This window comes from Castor canadensis, chromosome 6 (assembly GCF_047511655.1).
Source record: "Castor canadensis chromosome 6, mCasCan1.hap1v2, whole genome shotgun sequence".
In the NCBI taxonomy this organism is placed as follows: Eukaryota; Metazoa; Chordata; class Mammalia; order Rodentia; family Castoridae; genus Castor; species Castor canadensis.
The window spans coordinates 22,664,751-22,684,619 of NC_133391.1; the positions used below are offsets into that span (position 1 = coordinate 22,664,751).

Below are 19,869 nucleotides of genomic sequence, written 5' to 3' on the forward strand. Positions count from 1 at the left end.
AGAAAGTAATTATGAATCTCTGTTAAATGATTTTCAAAAATAGATAATTTGTATCATCAATAATACAAAATGGGAGGGAATAAAGGTATAAAGAATTAGTGCTTTTATACAAAATTAGAGTTATTAGCAGTTTTAAATAGATTATTTTATGTGACTGCAATGACAATAAAGAAAATACAGAATGGACATAAAGGAAATGAAAAAGCAATAAAAAAGTATCACTACAAAAATCAATGAAACAAAAGGAAGTGAGCAAGGGGAAATGGCATAAGAAGCTTTAAGGCAGAAAAGTAACAAAATAGCTATAACAAGTCATTTCCTATTAGTAATTACTTTGAATGCAAGGAGATGAATCACACCAATGACAGACTTGGATTTGCTGTATGTATAAAAATAATGCAACTATAAGAGACTCATTTTTATTTGAGGACAAATATAGGCTAGAAAAGGCTATTCCACGCAAATGAGCAGACAAAAAATAAATCTCAAGACAAAAGCTATCTGAAGAGATAAAAACATGTAAATATAAAAGTGTCAATATACCTGGAAAATACAATAATTATAACTATGCGTTCACCTAACATTAAACGACTGAAAATATGAAGCAAAATAATAGTTAGTGACTTCAATACTCCACAGACCAACCAGAGAGAAAATCAATGAGGAAACAGAGACCTTGAGCAATGCTAGAGACAAAATGGACCTAGCAGATAAACAGAAATTTCGCTACTGGGTAACAGAAGAATACATAACCTTCTCAAGCAGAAAAGGGACATCGTCCAAGATATACCACATACAAGGCCACAAAAAATTTTTTAGAATTTTAAAACAAAACAAAAAGATAGCCAATGATCTTTTCTCACCACAATGGAATGAAACTAGAAATCAGTAGCAGAATGAAAAGAAGATGAGATAGTGAATCTTAGTTGTCAGTTTGATTAGTTGAGAAAAACTGAATATACAGGGATATTCATACATATGCACACATATGTGCATTTAAACCACACAATCAGTGGGTTAAGAAGAAATTATAAGGAAACTTCGAAAGTATCTGGAGACAAATGGAAGTAAAATATAATATTTCAGAACTTATAGAATTAGTAAAAATTGTAATGAAAGGGAAATTTACAGATTTGGTGATTATATTACAAAGAAGACAAATCTCAAATAAAGAAGATAATTTTACGTCTCAAGAAGCTAGGAAAAGAAGAACAAATCAAATCCCAAGACCAGAGAAAGAAGGAAAAAACATAGATTTTTAAATAGAATAGAGAATAAAAGTACAATAGAAAAAAATCAATGAACTTTGAGTTGGTTTCTTGAAAAGATCAGTAAAACTGGGTGAACCTTGACCTAAATTAAGAAAAAGAGAACTTAAATATCTACATTATAAAGAAGAGACATTATAATGGGTCCCTTAAAAAATAAAAAAATAATTATGAGCCTACTATGAGCGATTATATGCCTACAAGTAGGAAAACTAGAAGAAATAAATGAATTTCTAAAGATTTACAACCTACCAAAACTGAATCATAAGTCAATAAAAAATCTGAAGAGACTTATAGCTAGTGAGGACATTGAAGCAGCAATAAAAACAAATCTAAAATGTCCAATCTCCCAACTACAGAAAGCCCAGGACCAAATGGCTTCACTGGAGAATTAGAATCCTAACCTTTGAAGAAGAACTAACACCAGTCATTCTCATACTCTTCAAAAGAATTTAAGACCCTCTAAACTTATTTTATGTGGCCAGCATTACCCCCATCAAGGTGAGATAAAGATACACACAAAAAAGGATACTAAATGTCAATATTCCTGATGAATATTGATGTGGAAATACTCTAGAAAATGCCGGGAGACATAGTTCAACAGTACATTAAAGGAATATTATACCATGGCCAAGAGGGATTTGAGCCTAGAATGGAAGGATGATTATCTCAATAGATGCAGAAAATCATTTCAAAAATTGAATGCTACTTTACAATAAAAACACTGAACAACTGGGAATATCAGGGAACTAACTCAGTGTAATAAAAGCCACATATGGAAATCCAGCAATGGGCAGCATACTCAAGTCTCACTGCTAATATTCAACATCCTTCTGGAAACTGGAGGAGGATTGGGGAAAGAAGGAAAGAAAGAAGGAAGAAAAGGAAGTGAGGAAGAAAGGAGGGAGGGAAGGAAGAAAAGATGGAAGGGAAGGAGAGGAAGGAAGGAGGGCAGGAGGGAAGGAAAGATGGAAGAGAGGGAGGGAAAAGAGGGAGGGAGGGAAGGAAAGATGGGAGGGAGGGAGGGAGGAAGAAAGGAAGGAAGGAAGGGAGGGAGGAAAGATGAAAGGGAGGAAGGAAGGACTCATGAATCTGAAGCTCAGAATAATGTTGAAGCATATGTTTCACATTTCATGATTTTAATATATACTATAAAGCAAAAACAATTAATAGGCTGCTGCATTGACATACAGCATACGGTCAGGTGTACTGGTGTATGACTGTAATTCTAGCTCATTGGGAAGCTAAGGCAGGAAGATTGCAAATTTGAGGCTAGCCTGGGCTATATAGGAGGAACATGTCTCAAAACGGAGAGAGAGAGAGAGAGAGAGAGAGAGAGAGAGAGAGAGAGAGGTAAAACGTAAAAACACAGATAGTTGAACAAATTGGACAGAGCAGAGACACTAGAAATAAACCTGTACATGGGGCCGTATGTTTTTCATAGGGTGTCAGCACTTCACAATGGAGAAGGAATAGTTTCTTTGACAAGTCGTATTAGGGAAGCTATATTACCTCATGTAAAAGAATGAAGTTGTGCCCTTACTTTATATAAAAATAACTCCAAATAGATTAAAGATGTAAATATAGGATCTAACACTTAAACTCCTAGAAGAATACAAGGGGGAAATCTTAAAGACACTGGATTTTGCAGTGGTTTCTTAGATACGATACCAAAAGCACAGGGGACAAGATGAGAAACACAAATGACACTACATCAAACTTAAAAACCTCTGCACATGAAAGGAGATGATAACAGAGTGAGGATGTAACCTTCTCAGAATGGAAGAAATTACTGCAAATTACCTGATAAGGGGAAATATACAGACTATATAAGGAGTGCCTACAATACAGCAACAAAATAAGCTAGTTAAAATAAGCAAATAGCTCAAACAGACATTTTTTCCAAAGAAGACAGACAAATTGCCAATATGCACAGTGAGAGATGTTCAGTGTTACTACTCATGAGGGATGTCATCAAAGCCATCAGTGTCACCTCATGCCCATCAGAACAGCTGCTATCCGAAGAAGAGAAAAAAGCAAGAGTTGGTAAGAATGTGGAGAAGTTGTTGGTAAAAATGTAAAATGGTGTAACCATTGTGAAAATACTGTAGCTTGTCTTTTCACTTTCCTTTCTTTCTTTCCTTTTTAAAAATTTTTTGGTGGCACTGGGATTTGAACTCAAGTGCTCTACCAATTGAGTCACACCCCACCCCTTTTTTGCTTTTAGTTATTTTTCAAAAAGGGTCTCACACATTTGTCTGGGGCTAGCCTAAGACCCTTACCTATGCCTCCCACATAGTTAGGATTACAAGTATGTATCACCATGTCCAGCTTGTTTGTTGAGATGTGGTCTTGCTAACTTTTTACCTGGGCTGGCCTGGAAACATGAACCTCCTGATGTCAGCCTCATGAGTATCTGGGATTGCAGGCATGCACCAGCATGTTTGAAACTTCCTTTCTTATATCTCTTTAGGTACAAAAAAGTTTTAAATTTCGAAAGTATGACATTTCTATTTTTACTCTATTGTGCTTTTTGTATCATAGCAAAATATCTATTACCAACATCATGAAAATTTTTTCCTAAGAGTTTTGTGATTTTGTTTCTATGATCAATTTTGAGGTAATCATGTAGGATGTTAGGCTTAGGGTCTACCTTCTGTCTTTTCATACAAAAATTCCCAACCCAGTGCATGGAGTTGGTCCTCCTGTTAAAACTTGATGCCTGGTCTCGTTTCTGAATGTTGGTCTATCCCATCAGTCCAGTGCCAGTGCTATGTTATGTTGAAACTGAGAAACGTGTGTCTTCCAATTTTTTCCTTTTTATCAATATTGTTTTGGCTATTTGAGAACCCTTACAATTCCCTATGAATCGGAGGATTGGCTTTTCCATTTCTGCACAAAAAGGCAGTGGAAATCTTAATAAATTTTGAGGTTTTGTGGTAATTTGTATAGTGCTGACATTTTAAGGATAATGTCTTCCAATCCATGAACACTGGATATCTTTCCAGTTTTTAGATCTTCTCTAACTCTTAGCAAAATTTTGTAGTTTGCAGTGTACATTTTTACTGCCTTGTTTAAATTTATTTTTTGTGTGGTTCAGTACCAGGAAATATTGCTTGCAGATTTTTTCATGGATTCTTAGGGATTTTCTGTACACAGGACTATGTCATTTACAAATGGACAGTTTTCCTTCTTTGCTTCCATTTGGATATGTTTTTTTCTTTTTGTTGTCTAAATACTCTGACTCGATCTTCTAGCATAATATTGAATAGTAAGTGGGCATTCCTGACTTTTTCCTGATCTTAGGAAAAAGCTTCTCACTCTTTCACATTGAGTGCAATGCCAACAGTGCTTTTTCATAAAAACCTTTACTGTGTTGAGAAGGTTCCTTTACATCACTAGTTTTCTCAAGCCCATATTTGGATTGATTTTTGGCTAGTGTTTTTTCTGTATTCATTGAGATGATCATGTGGGTTTTTGTATTTAATTAATGTGTCATATTCCCTGATTTTCTTAAGTGTTGTACTTGCATTCCCGCCATCAATCTCATTTTTTCTTTGGTGTGTTGTTATTTAAATATGCTGTTGGATTTGGTTTGCAGTGTTTGGTTGAAGGCTATCTTCTAATTTAGTTAATGGACTTTATTTCTCTAGAGCACTTTTACATTTGCAGAAAAATTGACCAAAAAGTATACAGAGTTTCCATGTACTCCTTCTCTCAGAGTTTCCCTCATTATTTAATTCTGTATTGGTATGGTAAAATTTTGTATATTGATAGTTCAACGCTAATATATTAACATTACATTAGGATTCATGGTGCTGAGTGTATATCCTATAGATTTCGATAGATGTACAATGGTGTGTTCCTCATTACCATCTTACCCAGAATAGTTTCCCTTCCCTGAAAGTCCTCTGTGGCATGCCTCTTCATCTCTTCTTTTCCTTGATTCTTGCCTTTTCTAGAATGTAATATAGTTGGAATCATACAGCATACAACCTTTTAAGTTTTTTTAATACAAAATATGCTTTTAATCTTCCTTTATGTGTTTTTCCTGGCTTGATATCCAACTTACTTTTAATCACTGAAAAAAAATCCATTGTATAAAAGCATCACAGATTGTCTCCCCTTCACCTTTGAAAGATCACTATCTAAGTCTTGGTAATTATCAATAGAGCTGCTATAAACGTTTATGAGCAGGTCTTTTTCTTTTTTATAGGTGTAAGTTTTCAAGGCATCTGAATCAATACCAAGGACTGTGACCACTAGATTGTATGGTCAGCACATCATCATATTTGTAGGAAACTATCAGATTCATTTCTAAAGTGATTGAATTATTTTGTACTTCTACTATCAGTAAATGAGAGTTCTTGTTGCTCCATACATGGCCAAGATTAAGGGCTGTCTGTGTTTTGAATTTTAGTCATTCTAGTAATTTTGTAATGATAATCCATTGTTTTAATTTCAATTTTTCTCCTCATATGTAATAATCAGCATCTTTTATATGTTTATTTGCCATCTGTATATCTTTTTGGGTGGGGTATTTATTCTGATATTTTCCCATTTTTGTAATTGGGATATTTATATCATTGACTTTTAAGGACTCTTTGTGTATTTGGGATAGTAGCACATTCTTAGATATGTCATCTCACTCTTTTGACCTCCATGCTTTTTGGTGAGGAATTGGCTGATAAATCACAGTTAAAAGATTGTCATTAGATGGTCAAATCTGTGAAATCTAGAGGGAGTATTTTGGCCCTAGGGAATTGTCTTTCTGTAATTATGTCTGCCAGGTTCTCTTACCTCCTGAAGTTGGCAGAATAATGCTTTCCTCCTAGGACGTCTACATTTTAATCTTCACAACATGTGAATGTGTCACCTTCCATTGCAAAAAAGACTTTGCAGGATGTGACTGTGTTGTAGCTTTTGTGATGGGGATTTGCCTGGGTTGTCCAAGTGGATCAGTGGGTCACGATCGTACAAAGGAGGAAGGCAGGAGAGTCCAAATAGAGAAAGAAGATGCAACAATGGACACAGAGGCTGGTGTGACATCATTGCTCTATGGCAGCAATATGTCAAAGATTGTGACAGTGTCTGGAAACTGGAAAAGGAAGAAGTCATATCCTCCCAGAGCAACTGGACGAAGCCTGTCCTACTGCCACCTTGGTTTTTTAGCCCATAAAGCTTATTGTTGAACTTCTGATAAGCAGAATTATAAGATAAATATGTGCATTGTAAGCCACCGAGTTTGTGGTAATTTATTTCAGCAGCAATGAGAAGACAATACATCTCCCGGAGCACACCAGTGAATTCTGCATTGTAACTGATTACTTCCACGGCTTCCCTCTCTTCAAAATATTACTCCACTGAGAAGAAGAAGACAACATATCACTTGTACCTCCGAGTCGTTTGTTTTTGTACTCAGATAATCAAGAGTTCAGTCATTAATAGGGTATGTAGAATGAGGAAGTAACCGAAGATACTTTTGAAGTTCTTTCTATACATTCTTGAAAGATTGTTTCTTTTTATCTATTCGAAATTCCACTTTTTGAGGGCATTGGCGGCTCATGCCTGTAATCCTAGCTACTCAGGAGGCAGAGGTCTGGAGGATTGCAGTTTGAGGCCATTTTAAGGCAAATAGTTCACAAGACCCTATCTCAAAAATACCCAATACAAAATAAGGCTGGTGGAGTGGTTCAAGTGGTAGAGTGTCTTCTAGCAAGCATGAAGCCCTGCATTCAAACCCCAGTAACACACACACACACACACACATACACACACACACACACACACACACACACACAACCACACACTTTTTAAGGAAGGCTGGGGGATGTGGTTCAAGTGGTAGAGCACTTACCTAGCAAGCGTAAGATTCTGAATTCAAAAGCCAGTACTTCTAAAAAGAAATTAATAACTTTCTCCTCCCCCAAAACTCCACTTTTTGTCCTTTTCAAAATATCAATCTTGAACATATAGGTAATAGTTTGAGTTTTTTTTTTTTTAGATGAGGCATTGCTGTGTTGCCCAAACCTCAAGTTTCTCTCACTTGCTCTCCCAAGTAGCGGGGATTTCAGGTATGTAGCACAGTGCAAGCATATATAGGCAACAGTGCATTAGCATTGTTAAACTTGTTTGATTTGTATTAATATTTGCAGGGTATACTGTACCTCAACTTCTTTCCTTGTTAAAATAATTTAACCTCCTCTGTCATTTTATTTGGGCATACCTTTCATAATTAATTTGTAGTTTTTTCTCAATTTGAGTTTCCATTCAGAGTGATGATGAAGATGACAGTCAATACTTACATAGCATTTTGTGTCAAGTTCTTTATATATGTGACTTCACTTAATACTCACAACCTTAGGAGCTGAATTGTATTATTGTCTTTTTTTTCACTTGACTTGAGGGCTCACTACATTACCCAAGATGTCCACAAACTTCTGGACTCAAGAGATCCTCCTGCCTCTGCCTCCTGAGTAGTTGGAACTACAAGTGTGTGCCACCATGCCTGGCTCCATTTTTCTCATGTTTAAAATGGTATTGTTTTCTCTCTTAAATATGGAGGCTTCTTAAAAATCTAAACATAGACCTGCCATATGATCCAGCAATCCCACTTTTGGGGATATACCCAAAGGAATGTGACTCAGGTTACTCCAAAAGCACCTGCACACCCATGTTTATTGCAGCACTGTTCACAATAGCCAAGTTATGGAAACAGCCAAGATGCCCCACTACTGACGAATGAAGCAAGAAAATGTGGTATTTATACACAATGGAATTCTACTCAACCATGAAGAAGAATGGAATCTTGTGATTCGCAAGTAAATGGATGGAATCTGAGAACATCATCTTAAGTGAAGTTAGCTAGGCTCAGAAGGCCAAAAATCACACATTCTCACTTATACGTGGACTTTAGACCTAAAACAAATGCAGTAATATTATTGGACATGGGTCACACGCTAAGGGGAGAATGCACACAGGAAGAATAGGGAAAGGTAGGAAACCCAAAACTTGAAAGTGTTTGATGTGCCCACTGCAGAGGAGCGAATACAGTAACCGTAAACTGACAGAGGTCACTACGGGAAGCTGACTGGGAAGTAGTGAAAAGGTCTGGTAGAGAGGACCAATGTGGTTTGCAATACACATGTGCATGGAAGCAATGCTAAGAATCTCTGTACAGCTATCCTTATCTCAAACTAGCAAAAATGCTGTCTTTCTTACTATTGCTTATGTCTACTCTTCAACAAAATCAGAGAACAAGAGGGCAGAACAGGTTCTGCCTGGAAGCAAGGGGGTGGGGGGAACCGGAGAGAGTGGGAGGTAGGGGGGAGAGATGGCCCAAACAATGTATGCACATACGAATAAATGAATAAAAACAAACAAAAAATAAACCCCAATACCATACACACACACACACAAAGATGGAATAAAGTGTCTTAAGTTAACCAAGGACAAAGAAATGTGACAAAACAATGCAAAGTGACCCTGCATTGGATACTGCATGAGAAAAAAAAAGTGATACTGTTTTTTCTCTTAGTTTTTGATGTATTTACATTATGGCTGAAATTTTGTAACAAAGTAAATCCCACCAGTGGAAACGGAATACTTTCTTAATGAAAAAAAATATTTTTAATCACTTTATTTATTCACATGCCCTCAGCGTTGCACACCCTTATATGAGTGTGTGACCTTGACAAGTTCACCTTGGTTTGAGCTAATGTGACATGTTGTATTCCCTCTACATTGTCCTCAACATTTATATCATCTCATCAGGAGCATAGATTACTCTCACAGGTGGGTGTTCATCCCTCCTCTCAATCCTCTGCACAGTTTGAGTTTCCTGCTTTTGATTCACTTTTCAAAGTTTTTATTATGGTCATTTTCCCAGACTTAAGTTCAGAAAAAGACTGATGTAATGATGTTCTTAGAGTTCAATAAAAATTAAGTTTTTGTTGTCTCTTAACCACTTGCATATTTTTCCTGCATCTATTTGAGAACTAGTAGTAAGACTGATTTTAAAGCTCTGCTCTTTTCCTTCTCCTCTTCTTTCTCCTCTCTTCTCCTCTCTTTCCTCTCTCTGCTCTCCTCCTTTCCCCTCCCCTTCCCTTCCCTTATTTTCATTTTTTTTGCCATAAGCAAGCTCTCTTGCTGTGCTGTAAGTTCATTCACATAACAATATGACTTCTGATGACTTATCCAAATATATTTTTATGCTGGCTATATGTCTACGCAATTAATGTAGAATATAGTGACAAAATGATTGGTTGATTGTTGAAGAAACACAGAAAAAACTCTTAACTAAATGCTGGCCATGAAAGCACTGATTGGTGACATCAAAAAGGAAGTAATTTCAGAAATCAATAGGATGTTGTATGTGTGTGTGTGTGTGTGTGTGTGTGTGTGTGTGTGTGGTTTTGGGTTTGAACTCAGGGTCTCACCCTTGCTAGGCAGGTCCTCTGCCACTTGAGCCACACCCCAGACTGCTTCACTTCATGTTTTTCTTGGGCTGGCCTCAGTCTGCAATCCTCCCACTTATGCCCCCTTGTAGCTGGGATTGCAGACATGTACCACCATGCACAGCTTGTTTGTTGAGATAAGACGGGCAAAACTTTTTGCCTAGGGTGGCCTCAAACCACCATTCTCCTACAATCTGGCTCCCAAATAGATGGGATTATAGGTATATAGGTGTGTCATTACACCTAGCCCAGGACATCTTATTAAAGCAGACACAAGCATAACCAAATGTAAGTCCTGTCCTATGTAAGAGGAGCTTTCAAAATGTTCAGAAAATAGTTATATATTGTCATGAATTCAATATTAAAAGAAATATTAGCTCAAGATGGAAAACAGCTTCAAAAAAGTCAAAATTCTCACAGTAAAATCCTAACTTGTTTCTACCAAAAGAAAAGGATAACAGATGTAAGCCCATTGAGCACAGCATGCCCTCTCCAGTGAGCTGGGATGTGGTGAGGAATGAAATGATTTAACACAGGCAGGTTGATGGTATGCCTTCTTTTATTCTCACTATACCTGTAAAATGAGCACCATTAACACTGCTCTTACTGTAGAATCTAAATTCAGAGAAAGAATGGTACAATCATGTTCCCAATCTTAGCAAAACGGCAAAGAAAGAAGAAAGCTAGAGACTGATGAAAAATATGGGAAGAATAATACCACAGTGGTAGAGAATTTTTCAGTAAGAGATTTCAAAACAGGTACAAATGTTCACAGTAACGTGATAGACTTGAAAGTGCTACTGGCAGAAAGAGGTGACTAACGTTTAAATAAGAGGTAAAGTCTGTATTTACCTGGAACTGTGGCTGGCGGTTAGTTATTTATTATGACAAAAGTTGTTGACTTGAAGTCAGATCACAGTTCCAAGTTTCCAAACTTTGCTACATAGACAATTTTTAATAACTTGGTTAACTTAGCTGAACCTCAGTTGATTTGCTCAACCAATATTTATTGAGCAACTACAATGTGGCAAATGCCCTGATGAGCTTTGAGGTTAAGAGAGGTAGAAAATTAAAGACAGTAAAAACAAAGAAAACACAGTAAGTGTCCTACAAGAACTGATCATCTCCAAACAAAATTGTATTAGCAAGTCTGTCTGACTGGACTATGGGAGGTGGGAGAAGTAGAGAAAATGTTAGAGAAAGAAAAATATTGAAACAATCCATCTACATATGAATACAATATAATTGACTATACTGTAAGTTGTTGAATATTAGGGGAACATGGTGATTGAGAATGAGTAAGTTCTCATTCTTAGGGAAAGAGGTTAATTTGATTAAAGCATGATATGTTTGGGTCTGGAATACCAAGGCAAAACCCCCTTGGATTATTATACTTAAAAAAGTGAAGGGCAGTAGGAAAAAATATGTATTTTCTGGGGGTGGGTACCAGTGGGAGGTGGATGGGCACATGAAAAGAAGGAATTAGGCTGAATATGGTGAGTGTATTTTATATCTGTATATGAAAATACAAGAATGAAACCTGTTGAAATTGTTCTAAGGCAGGGGAGGGGGAGAGAGGGAGAACAAGGAAGGGAGTAAATCTAAGTAAGATGCATTGTGAGCATATATGTAAGTATCACAATGCATCTCCCTGCACAACTATTACATGCTAATAAAATAATTTTTAAAAATTAATCATCTCCTGCAGATAATGAACAAAGACCAATAGATAAATAATGACAGTATTCATGTACTGAGTGCAAACTTGTCATCATTTAAAATGTTATGTTGGACACAAGAAAAAGTGCCTAATTCTGTTTGTCTGTACAGAGAGACCAGTTGTTATAGATGTCAAAGTATTGTAGCTAAGTCTTTAGGGGATCATAGAAGCTTATAAATCGAGGAAATAAGACATTTGAAGCAAAATATAAAGCCCCTGAGAGAACACAGGTCATTTGAAAAACAGAAAGAATATCTGTATGGGTAAGGAATGAAGATAAAAGTATTCCAAATATTGAGAAGTCAATCTTAAATATAACATGAACAGATTAAATTTTATGGATTAATTCTAAAAACCACAGGGAAGATGAGTTTATAGCAAAAAAAGCTGTTAGAAACCCAAGATCCAAATGTTTTATTTGGTTTTTTCTTTTAAATGAACAGATGAGTAGAGCTGGAATGAGTTACAGACTACTTGGAAAGTTGAGGAGGAAATCCAGAAGGATGTTGATAATGGAAAACAAAGATTCTAATTCTGTTTTGTAGATTTCTAGTGCCCATAACAGCATGTAGGTAGATTGGTATTTTTGGTCAGAAAAATGGGAAAAAGAGAACTCTAAAGACAATGAAATCTTCTCACAAGTTGAATTAGAGATACCCAAACCTAAACAGAGATCCAGTAGACACAACTGAGGCAGATTTGCTGCTGGAAAGAGACTTATTTGAAGGTAGTTTTCAGACTGGCCTAGGAAGCCTCTTATGGGTGAATCCTTGCACATTTTTGTGGTATTTGAAAGTTTTGCTTTCTGTGCATGTATATCTGTGCTTTCTTAGTGGATTCATTTCAACCATGTTTCCATGTTCATACTTTTGTGACATACTAGCAGTCACCCATGTCACCACCTTTTGTTGCTTCTAAATTTCAATGTGCTTTACTTAAAAGATAAACTTCTGTTGATAATAGTTTCCTTAACATAATCATTTCATTGTGATGTTTTTATAATATTCTAGAGTTTATGGCAGACTTGGACATGTTTTTCAATCACCCACCAAGACTGTGCTCCCAGAGACAAAGAGTGTTTTCAGAGGCACTTTAAGGCCTCTGCTCTGAAATCTTCATAACCTATATTCACCTTTACCTTTGCCCTTGAGTCCAACACTTGTGGGTTTGATCTTGGTTTCCCTCTTTGAGTACTATATTACTCACTCTATTAAAATACACAGCTAGCATGCTATTTTGACTGTCTTTGGTCGAGCTGCATGATCCTGGTCAACCTCTGGCACTCTGGGCCTTACACACTGATGCAGGGATTGGTGATGAAGGCTCAGACTTCAGTTGTCAGGGCCTCCAAAGTGAAATCACTGCAGCTCAAGTCCTGCCTGACAGAACAGCTGAGGAAAGAAGGCTGGGCAGACTACATTTCCTGCAGTACAGTTTCTCCAAAGCAGTGTCTCCCTTGGGGGACAGGGTGACATGTGATTTGCATACCAGGGATTCTCTTCCTGCCCATTTCCTGGGGTTTTGCTCCTCATATTGACAAAGATCTGTCCCACATTCCCCCTTGTGCCCATTCCAGAAAGTGTACCCATCACAACCTGGGAAATGGAAACCTAGGACAGAACGGCAAGAGCTTAAAGGAAGAGAAATCCCATCAAAAGAGAGTGATAAAACCCAAACTGGGATGTAAAAACCACAAGAGGCAGATGTTTGGAAGACAGTCACCAAGAATTTAAAATACAACATATACACAAAATATATAAGGAAAAATAGTAGCAAATGAAATGAAAGTAAAATAAGATAACAAAACAAAGATGGAGCATACAATATGATATTAAATGTAATACAAGAGATAAAGGCAACAAAACATAAGTTGGGAAATAAAATTGTGACTGTTACCAAGAAAAAATTTAGATATGTATCTATCTAATCTATCTTAAGATATCTGATCTAGATAGATATATAGAAATATGCTGAGATATATAAAGATTATAAGATTATAATTAAATTTCTACCTAGAAGTAAAGGGAAATAAAGGAGAAATATTTTAAAAAATAATAAATGCAAATTTTCCAGTATTCAACAATGATTAAAAAACTTCAGCTCAAGAAGGTCCACTGAGTACCCAATGAGAGAGATAAGGAAGTATTCATCTATGAGTTTGGAAAACTGACATACAACATAGTAAAATTCAAGGATATCAAAATGGCTACCCTTAGCCATTTTGCACCACTTAACAAGAGAAAAAAAAATGGAAAACAATTGTGACGTTCATAGATCAGAGGCAAAATATCACCAAAAACCAGAGACCTAATTACAGAATTGTAGAGCGCTTCCTCTCCACCTTACTAAAGGCCTATTTCAGCAGTTCCTTTTACCCAATACATTGCATGTGGCTATCAAGAAGAAAAAATTGCAAAACACCTAAACAGCAAAAAACAAAATTTGAAGAGTTGGAGCAAGAATAAGAACGGGTTTCACATATGGCAGTGATGTTGAAATAATCAGACTTGTGGTTTAAAACAAATATGATTTATGTGCTAGGGACCTGTGGTCCAGTAAATAGACAGCATACAAGAACAAATGAGTAGCATAAGCAGAGAGATGGAAATTCTGAGAATAAGTGGTAAGACATCAAAACACAAATGAGGAAAGCTTTGATGGTCTTGATAGTATGGCATACATGATTAGGTAAAAATCTCTGAGTTTCAGGATATATTAACAGAAGTGCAAAACTGAGAAGTAAAAAATAAAGACTGAGAAATCAGAATATTCCAGATCCAAGAACTATGGGATAACCACAAAAGGCATACCACACACATAATGGACATCAAGAAGTAGATAAAAGGCAGAAAAGCAAGAGAGTATTTGAAGCAATATAGACTGGGAACTTCTCCCAAATTAATGTGAAACAGCAAGCAACAAATACTGAAGCCCAGAGAACACCAATAGGAATGCAATCCAAAAATAATTTCCAAAGTAAAGAAAATCAAAGCCAAAGAAAAAAGTCCTGAAAGAAGTCAGAAGAAAAGGAATCTGTAGAGCAACAACAAAGAGAAGGATTGCATATGACTACTCAGAAACTATGCAAGAAAGGAGAAAGTGGAATGAAATTTATAGCAAATCCTACCTGGTTACCATGGTAGCTAGCTGCTGAATAATTAGATCTAAAAGTTACATTTTAGATTTATGAATGAGGACGATCAGCACATTATTCAGTGTAGATCCTTGCTTACCATAACAATTGGAGGGTACTGATACAATGAAGATTCACAGTTACTCTAACAAAATGAAGTAGAGTTGAGAGCACCTCCATGAAGACCTTGCTTTAGCAGCTACCTAATTTGAGAACTCGGGGAAGTCATTTCCCCTGGTATGCCTACGTTTTTGTCATCTATAAAATGGAGATACTCATTCGCTGGTAAATGGATGGAATTGGAGAACATCATTCTGAGTGAGGTTAGCCTGGCTCAAAAGACCAAAAATCGTATGTTCTCCCTCATATGTGGACATTAGATCAAGGGCAAACACAACAAGGGGATTGGACTTTGAGCACATGATAAAAGCGAGAGCACACAAGGGAGGGGTGAGGATAGGTAAGACACCTAAAAAACTAGCTAACATTTGCTGCCCTCAACGCAGAGAAACTAAAGCAGATACCTTAAAAGCAACTGAGGCCAATAGGAGAAGGGGACCAGGAACTAGAGAAAAGGTTAGATCAAAAAGAATTAGCCTAGAAGGTAACACACATGCACAGGAAATCAATGTGAGTCAATGCCCTGTATAGCTATCCTTATATCAACCAGCAAAAACCCTTGTTCCTTCCTATTATTGCTTATATTCTCTCTTCAACAAAATTAGAGATAAGGGCAAAATAGTTTCTGCCGGGTATTGAGGGGGTGGGGGAGAGAAAGAGGGGGCGGGATGGGTGGTAAGGGAGGGGGTGGGGGCGGTGGGGGGGAGAAATGACCCAAGCGTTGTATGCATATATGAATAATAAAACAATAAAAAACAAACAAAAAAACAAAACAACAACAACAAAATAAAATGGAGATACTAATACCTGGGTGGTAGAATTGTGATAACAAATAAATCCATTAACAGAAATAAAACACTAGACCACTGCCTGACCTATAGTAAGTGCTCAATTAATGTTTGCTGCAATTCATATTGTTCCTCTTTGTCTTGTTTTGTTGTACTGGGGTTTCAACTTAGAGCTCTGAGCTTGCTAGGCAGGTGCTCTGCACTTGAGTATGCCTCCAGCTCCTCTTGTCTTCTTAATTAAGCTGCAGATAATGGGTTTTGCGCATACTGCTTACTACTAACTCCCAGATTTTTCTCCAAATGTGCCCTAAGAGATATAACTTTGCCACGTACATGTGAGCAAAATCACTTGCACAAAAAGCATAGATTATGACCTTCAGAAAAATAGAACGTAATTCAGTTGTAGTGACTATCATTCTGCTTAAATATTATTCAAATATTTCATCAGAAGAGACTTACCAGAAATCTCTGAACACAAATAGACCTCATGTTCTCTGGACAAAGTTAAAAGGAACTTTATAGAACAGTTACATATAAGCTTTGTGCTTCTATTATGCTGGATAAAACAACATCAACTAAGTAGGAAATTAAAAATATTGGTAACAGGTGGCAGTGACTAATTTCTTGATTTCCTTGATTTCATGGGGTTTAAAGACTTTGTGGGTAACTTCACGGTAATTTCTCAACTTCACTAAGTCTTGGTCTCCTTGTGTCGCACTGTGTTCACACCATCCTTTTTCCTTCTATGACAGTGCCAGTATCATTTAGTGCCCCATGGTTTGTGACAGAAGCAAAAGGTAGAATTATTTTTTTTCCCTAACTTGCAAGTGAAAGAATTCAGTGGGTTTCCTAAGTCATTAATTAGGTCTTAGAGCCAGGATTTATTTTATTCTTGCAAATTTCATTCTCATGAAACTGTATTACTTAATTTGTCATAATAAAAATACTGGGAAGAGAATAAAAAAGATTATTTAAATAGGTCAAGGTTGCAGGGTAATTTATAAGAAGCAAATCCTGTAGGTTTATAGGTTACTTCTAAGAATATTTTTACATATTTTACATTATCTAACATCTTTTTTATTTTAATCATATTTATAAATATCTCTCAGTCTATCAAAAGCCAAGGAGAAGATATCAAAGCATTTATATTAACGAACACTTTGAGCATCAGAAATATCACCAAAGAAAACCTTAGTCTGTCTTTAAGACATTTACATCAATATTTAAATTGTTAAATATTTCAACATACACTTCAATTGAAAATTCCAATTTGAAGTATAATGTTCTTTTAAACAATTGTTTTCTATAAATAAAAATTCCCCATTTACTTATTTTAAAACTACATTCATTCCACCTTGAATCCATCGATGCGTCTGGTTTTCCCTGAAGACTTTACATCTGCTGTTTTATTCAAATTCTCATTTTGGTCCATGATTGAATAGCAGGTATTGTGTGAATGCTTTCAGTTGTCAGTGTTTGGGTTGAAACGCTCACCTATCCAGGGGGAAGCAGCACAATTTATTTCACTTTGACAACATTTATAAATAAGAAAAGCCATGAAGTCAACATCATCTAATCAGTCAGTGTTTACCCCAACAATATATTATGTCATTTCATTTATGCATGATCATATCTGTAGGATAAATATTCCTACAAGTGGAGTTTTGGGGTTGAAAATGTAAGACAAATTATAACTTTGAGAGTTATTAAGCCCCCATTTTAAAGACTATAAAATGAATTAATTTTTTTCTTCAGCTCATTGTTTTATGTAGAATAATGTGTCTTTTACTAAGGTTTAGAAGATGTGCTCTTTGTTGGTACAAATCTGTAATCCCGGTTACTTGAGAGGCAGAGTAGGAGCATCACAAAGTTAACACGAGACTTTATCTGAAAAACAAACTGAAAACAAAAAGATTGGGGGCATGGCTCAAGAAGTAGAGCACTTTGTCTAGCAAGAAAGATACCCTGAGTTTAAACCATACTACCACAAAAAAAGATAAGAAAATGTATTTGTGTTCATACAAACATGCATAATAGTTATTTACGTATCTAAACTATGGTGATAGGCAGACACATAGAATACATATATGATTTTAATAGAATGCTATACAGTATATTATACAGCATGTAACACAACCAAGTGATTCTCACTGTTTGTGGTAGTTACGTTCTGTAAAGTTGCTAGGATCACTGAATTAGTAAATACTGAAACATCGTTACTCGGGAAGCTCAAAGATAGGGTCCTGTGTACTTCTGGTCACAGCATTTTTATCAATTGATCAATACTTAACCTCCTTTTGTGTGTACTTCTGTCGAAAGACTTACTCAATATACATTCTTGATGCATTAGCATTGAATTAGCAGTCAATAGCACTGAAGTCTAAGTCCAAGCAAAGGATATTTGACACATGCATGTTAGAACACTGGTCAGTACTTTGTGTATTTTAAACAGTTAGCAACACAAAGCACAAAAATGAAAAAAAAAAGGTGTCAATAAATACACTGTGAAAAGGATCACAGACATTGGGAAGTAGCTTGGCTATGCTTCCCCTAAAAAGAGCAACCCATTCCTTCCCAGTTGGTTGGGGTGGGGTGGGGGGCAGCATTTTGCCAGCCTCTGCTTATCTGTGTCAAGTTGCTATTATTTCAGGGTCCATAGGAAAGAGGTGCAGGCCAGTTGGTCCATTGTGAGCATGTGCCTTCAGAGCCAAGGAGGATAAAGGGAAAACAGTACTTAGTGATTTTTAGACCTTTCTTGTGTCAGCTGCCACTCTCCCCACCCTACTTTGGCAATAACAATTATCATAGCAGCCACCTTCCCAAATTAAAGACAGACAATAACATTTATGGGGCCTTCAGTTTGTGTCAGAACTGTACTGACCAGATTATTTTTCTCATTTAATAGGAGAGAAAATTCCCAGAAAATCTCTCTCTCTTTCTCTCATTCTGAGTCACACCTCAGATGAGATGGGGACAGTAGAGGAGGTTGAATGACTTTGGAAGACATTCTGTTTCTCTGTGTTTATCACCCAACTCCCCATCCACCACTACCCAGTTCAGATAAAATCAAGAAAACAGAGTCCATTCTAATGATTCTATGTGTTTGATGAAAATAATTATCTTGGAGCACAGACTTGGAGTTCCACTTGTCTAGAAAGTAATAAGAACAGAGTTTCAAATCTTATCATCATAAAGTATAAAATCTTTGACTTTCTATAATTTGAGACTGTAAACTAAGGAACATCTGTTTCTGGATAGTTAGTTTGTATTGTAGACTATAGAATTTTGTACCAAAAAGCCTGGAATGTGGATATTAAAAGCACAAAGCAAAAAATTTGTAATATGTACAATGAATGACTGCCACAACATTTTTCATTTAGTTTTGTAGAAATATGTTATGCAGAAGAAATGTTGAAATCAGAGAATCTCAAAGGTTCTTACCTGAACTTAGGATGCTACAGCAACTGCAACACAGTAACTGTTTATCCCTTGTTGGAGTCCCTCTCTGAACAGTCAGTTGGCTTTTATTCTACCAGCTCAGTGATGATTAACAATCTTTTTAAGGTCACTGTCCTAGGCAAACAGAACAGAATTTTCTACTATTTCTAGAAATGATTTACAGACTTCTATTTTTTAAGATTATATTAATAATTTCTCAGAATTTATATATTATTTTGTGTTAAGATACTAAGTTTTATTTCTGAGAATGGCTGGCATTTTTTTATTAATTGAGTTGGTTGCATGAGATATTTTTTGTTTGGGAATATAAATATAACATATTATCCAACATATTTAAAACTATTCCAGATAGAAAAAACATGGCAATTTTTCTGACAAAATAAAAGTATTTATTCACTGTTTTTTGGAATGAAATATCTTAGAAAAGACAAGACTACATTCCCATGGATGATAGATTTCTGTTTTGCAAACTTTGCAATGTTTTTACAGTAGAGCAGGATTGCTGTACTGGAGGCCTGTACCATCGTTACTCATACACCAAAGGCAGTTTTAAAATCTGTCTAGCATTAAAAAATTAACTATATTTCCTTTGCTTGGCCCAAGGGTGGTTATAATATGACCTGGATGAATAATGGAATTATCATTTACATGGAATAGTTTACAAGCTGGACTTTCTAAGGGAAAAATGAACACTGCCTTGAACAAAGATTACTTATGCCAAACCGAAGCAAAGGATGGCCACACAGTTTTCTCCTTTCCAACACAAATTTGGTTTTAGAATAGAGGAGACCTGATTCATTTGTAAGTTTGTTTTCTTTTGTTTTGGATTAGGGATGATGCTTAATTAATTGATCCAATAACTCAGATATTTCTCACCCCTAGGTATAACCCAGGCTAAAGTAGAGGCCTTTCTCCCAAAAGTGTA

At 36.2% G+C, this 19,869-nt stretch overlaps 1 protein-coding gene across 2 annotated transcripts in view; it reads right to left on the reverse strand.

Moving 5' to 3' along the window:
• LOC109682212 (solute carrier organic anion transporter family member 1B3) overlaps positions 1 to 19,049 on the reverse strand; it is a 67,855-nt gene extending 48,806 nt beyond the window's left edge. Inside the window, exons 1-2 of one of the 2 annotated variants that reach the window (XM_074075918.1) lie at positions 18,927 to 19,049; positions 16,840 to 16,979 (exon numbers count right to left, since the gene is read on the reverse strand). In XM_074075918.1, coding sequence (XP_073932019.1) covers positions 16,840 to 16,917 — 78 coding nt within the window. In that variant the 5' untranslated portion in view covers positions 16,918 to 16,979; positions 18,927 to 19,049. Of the gene's footprint in view, positions 1 to 16,839; positions 16,980 to 18,926 lie in introns of those variants that run through there. The other variant, XM_074075919.1, reaches the window with a different exon arrangement.
• Between the last annotated feature and the right edge of the window lie 820 nt (positions 19,050 to 19,869).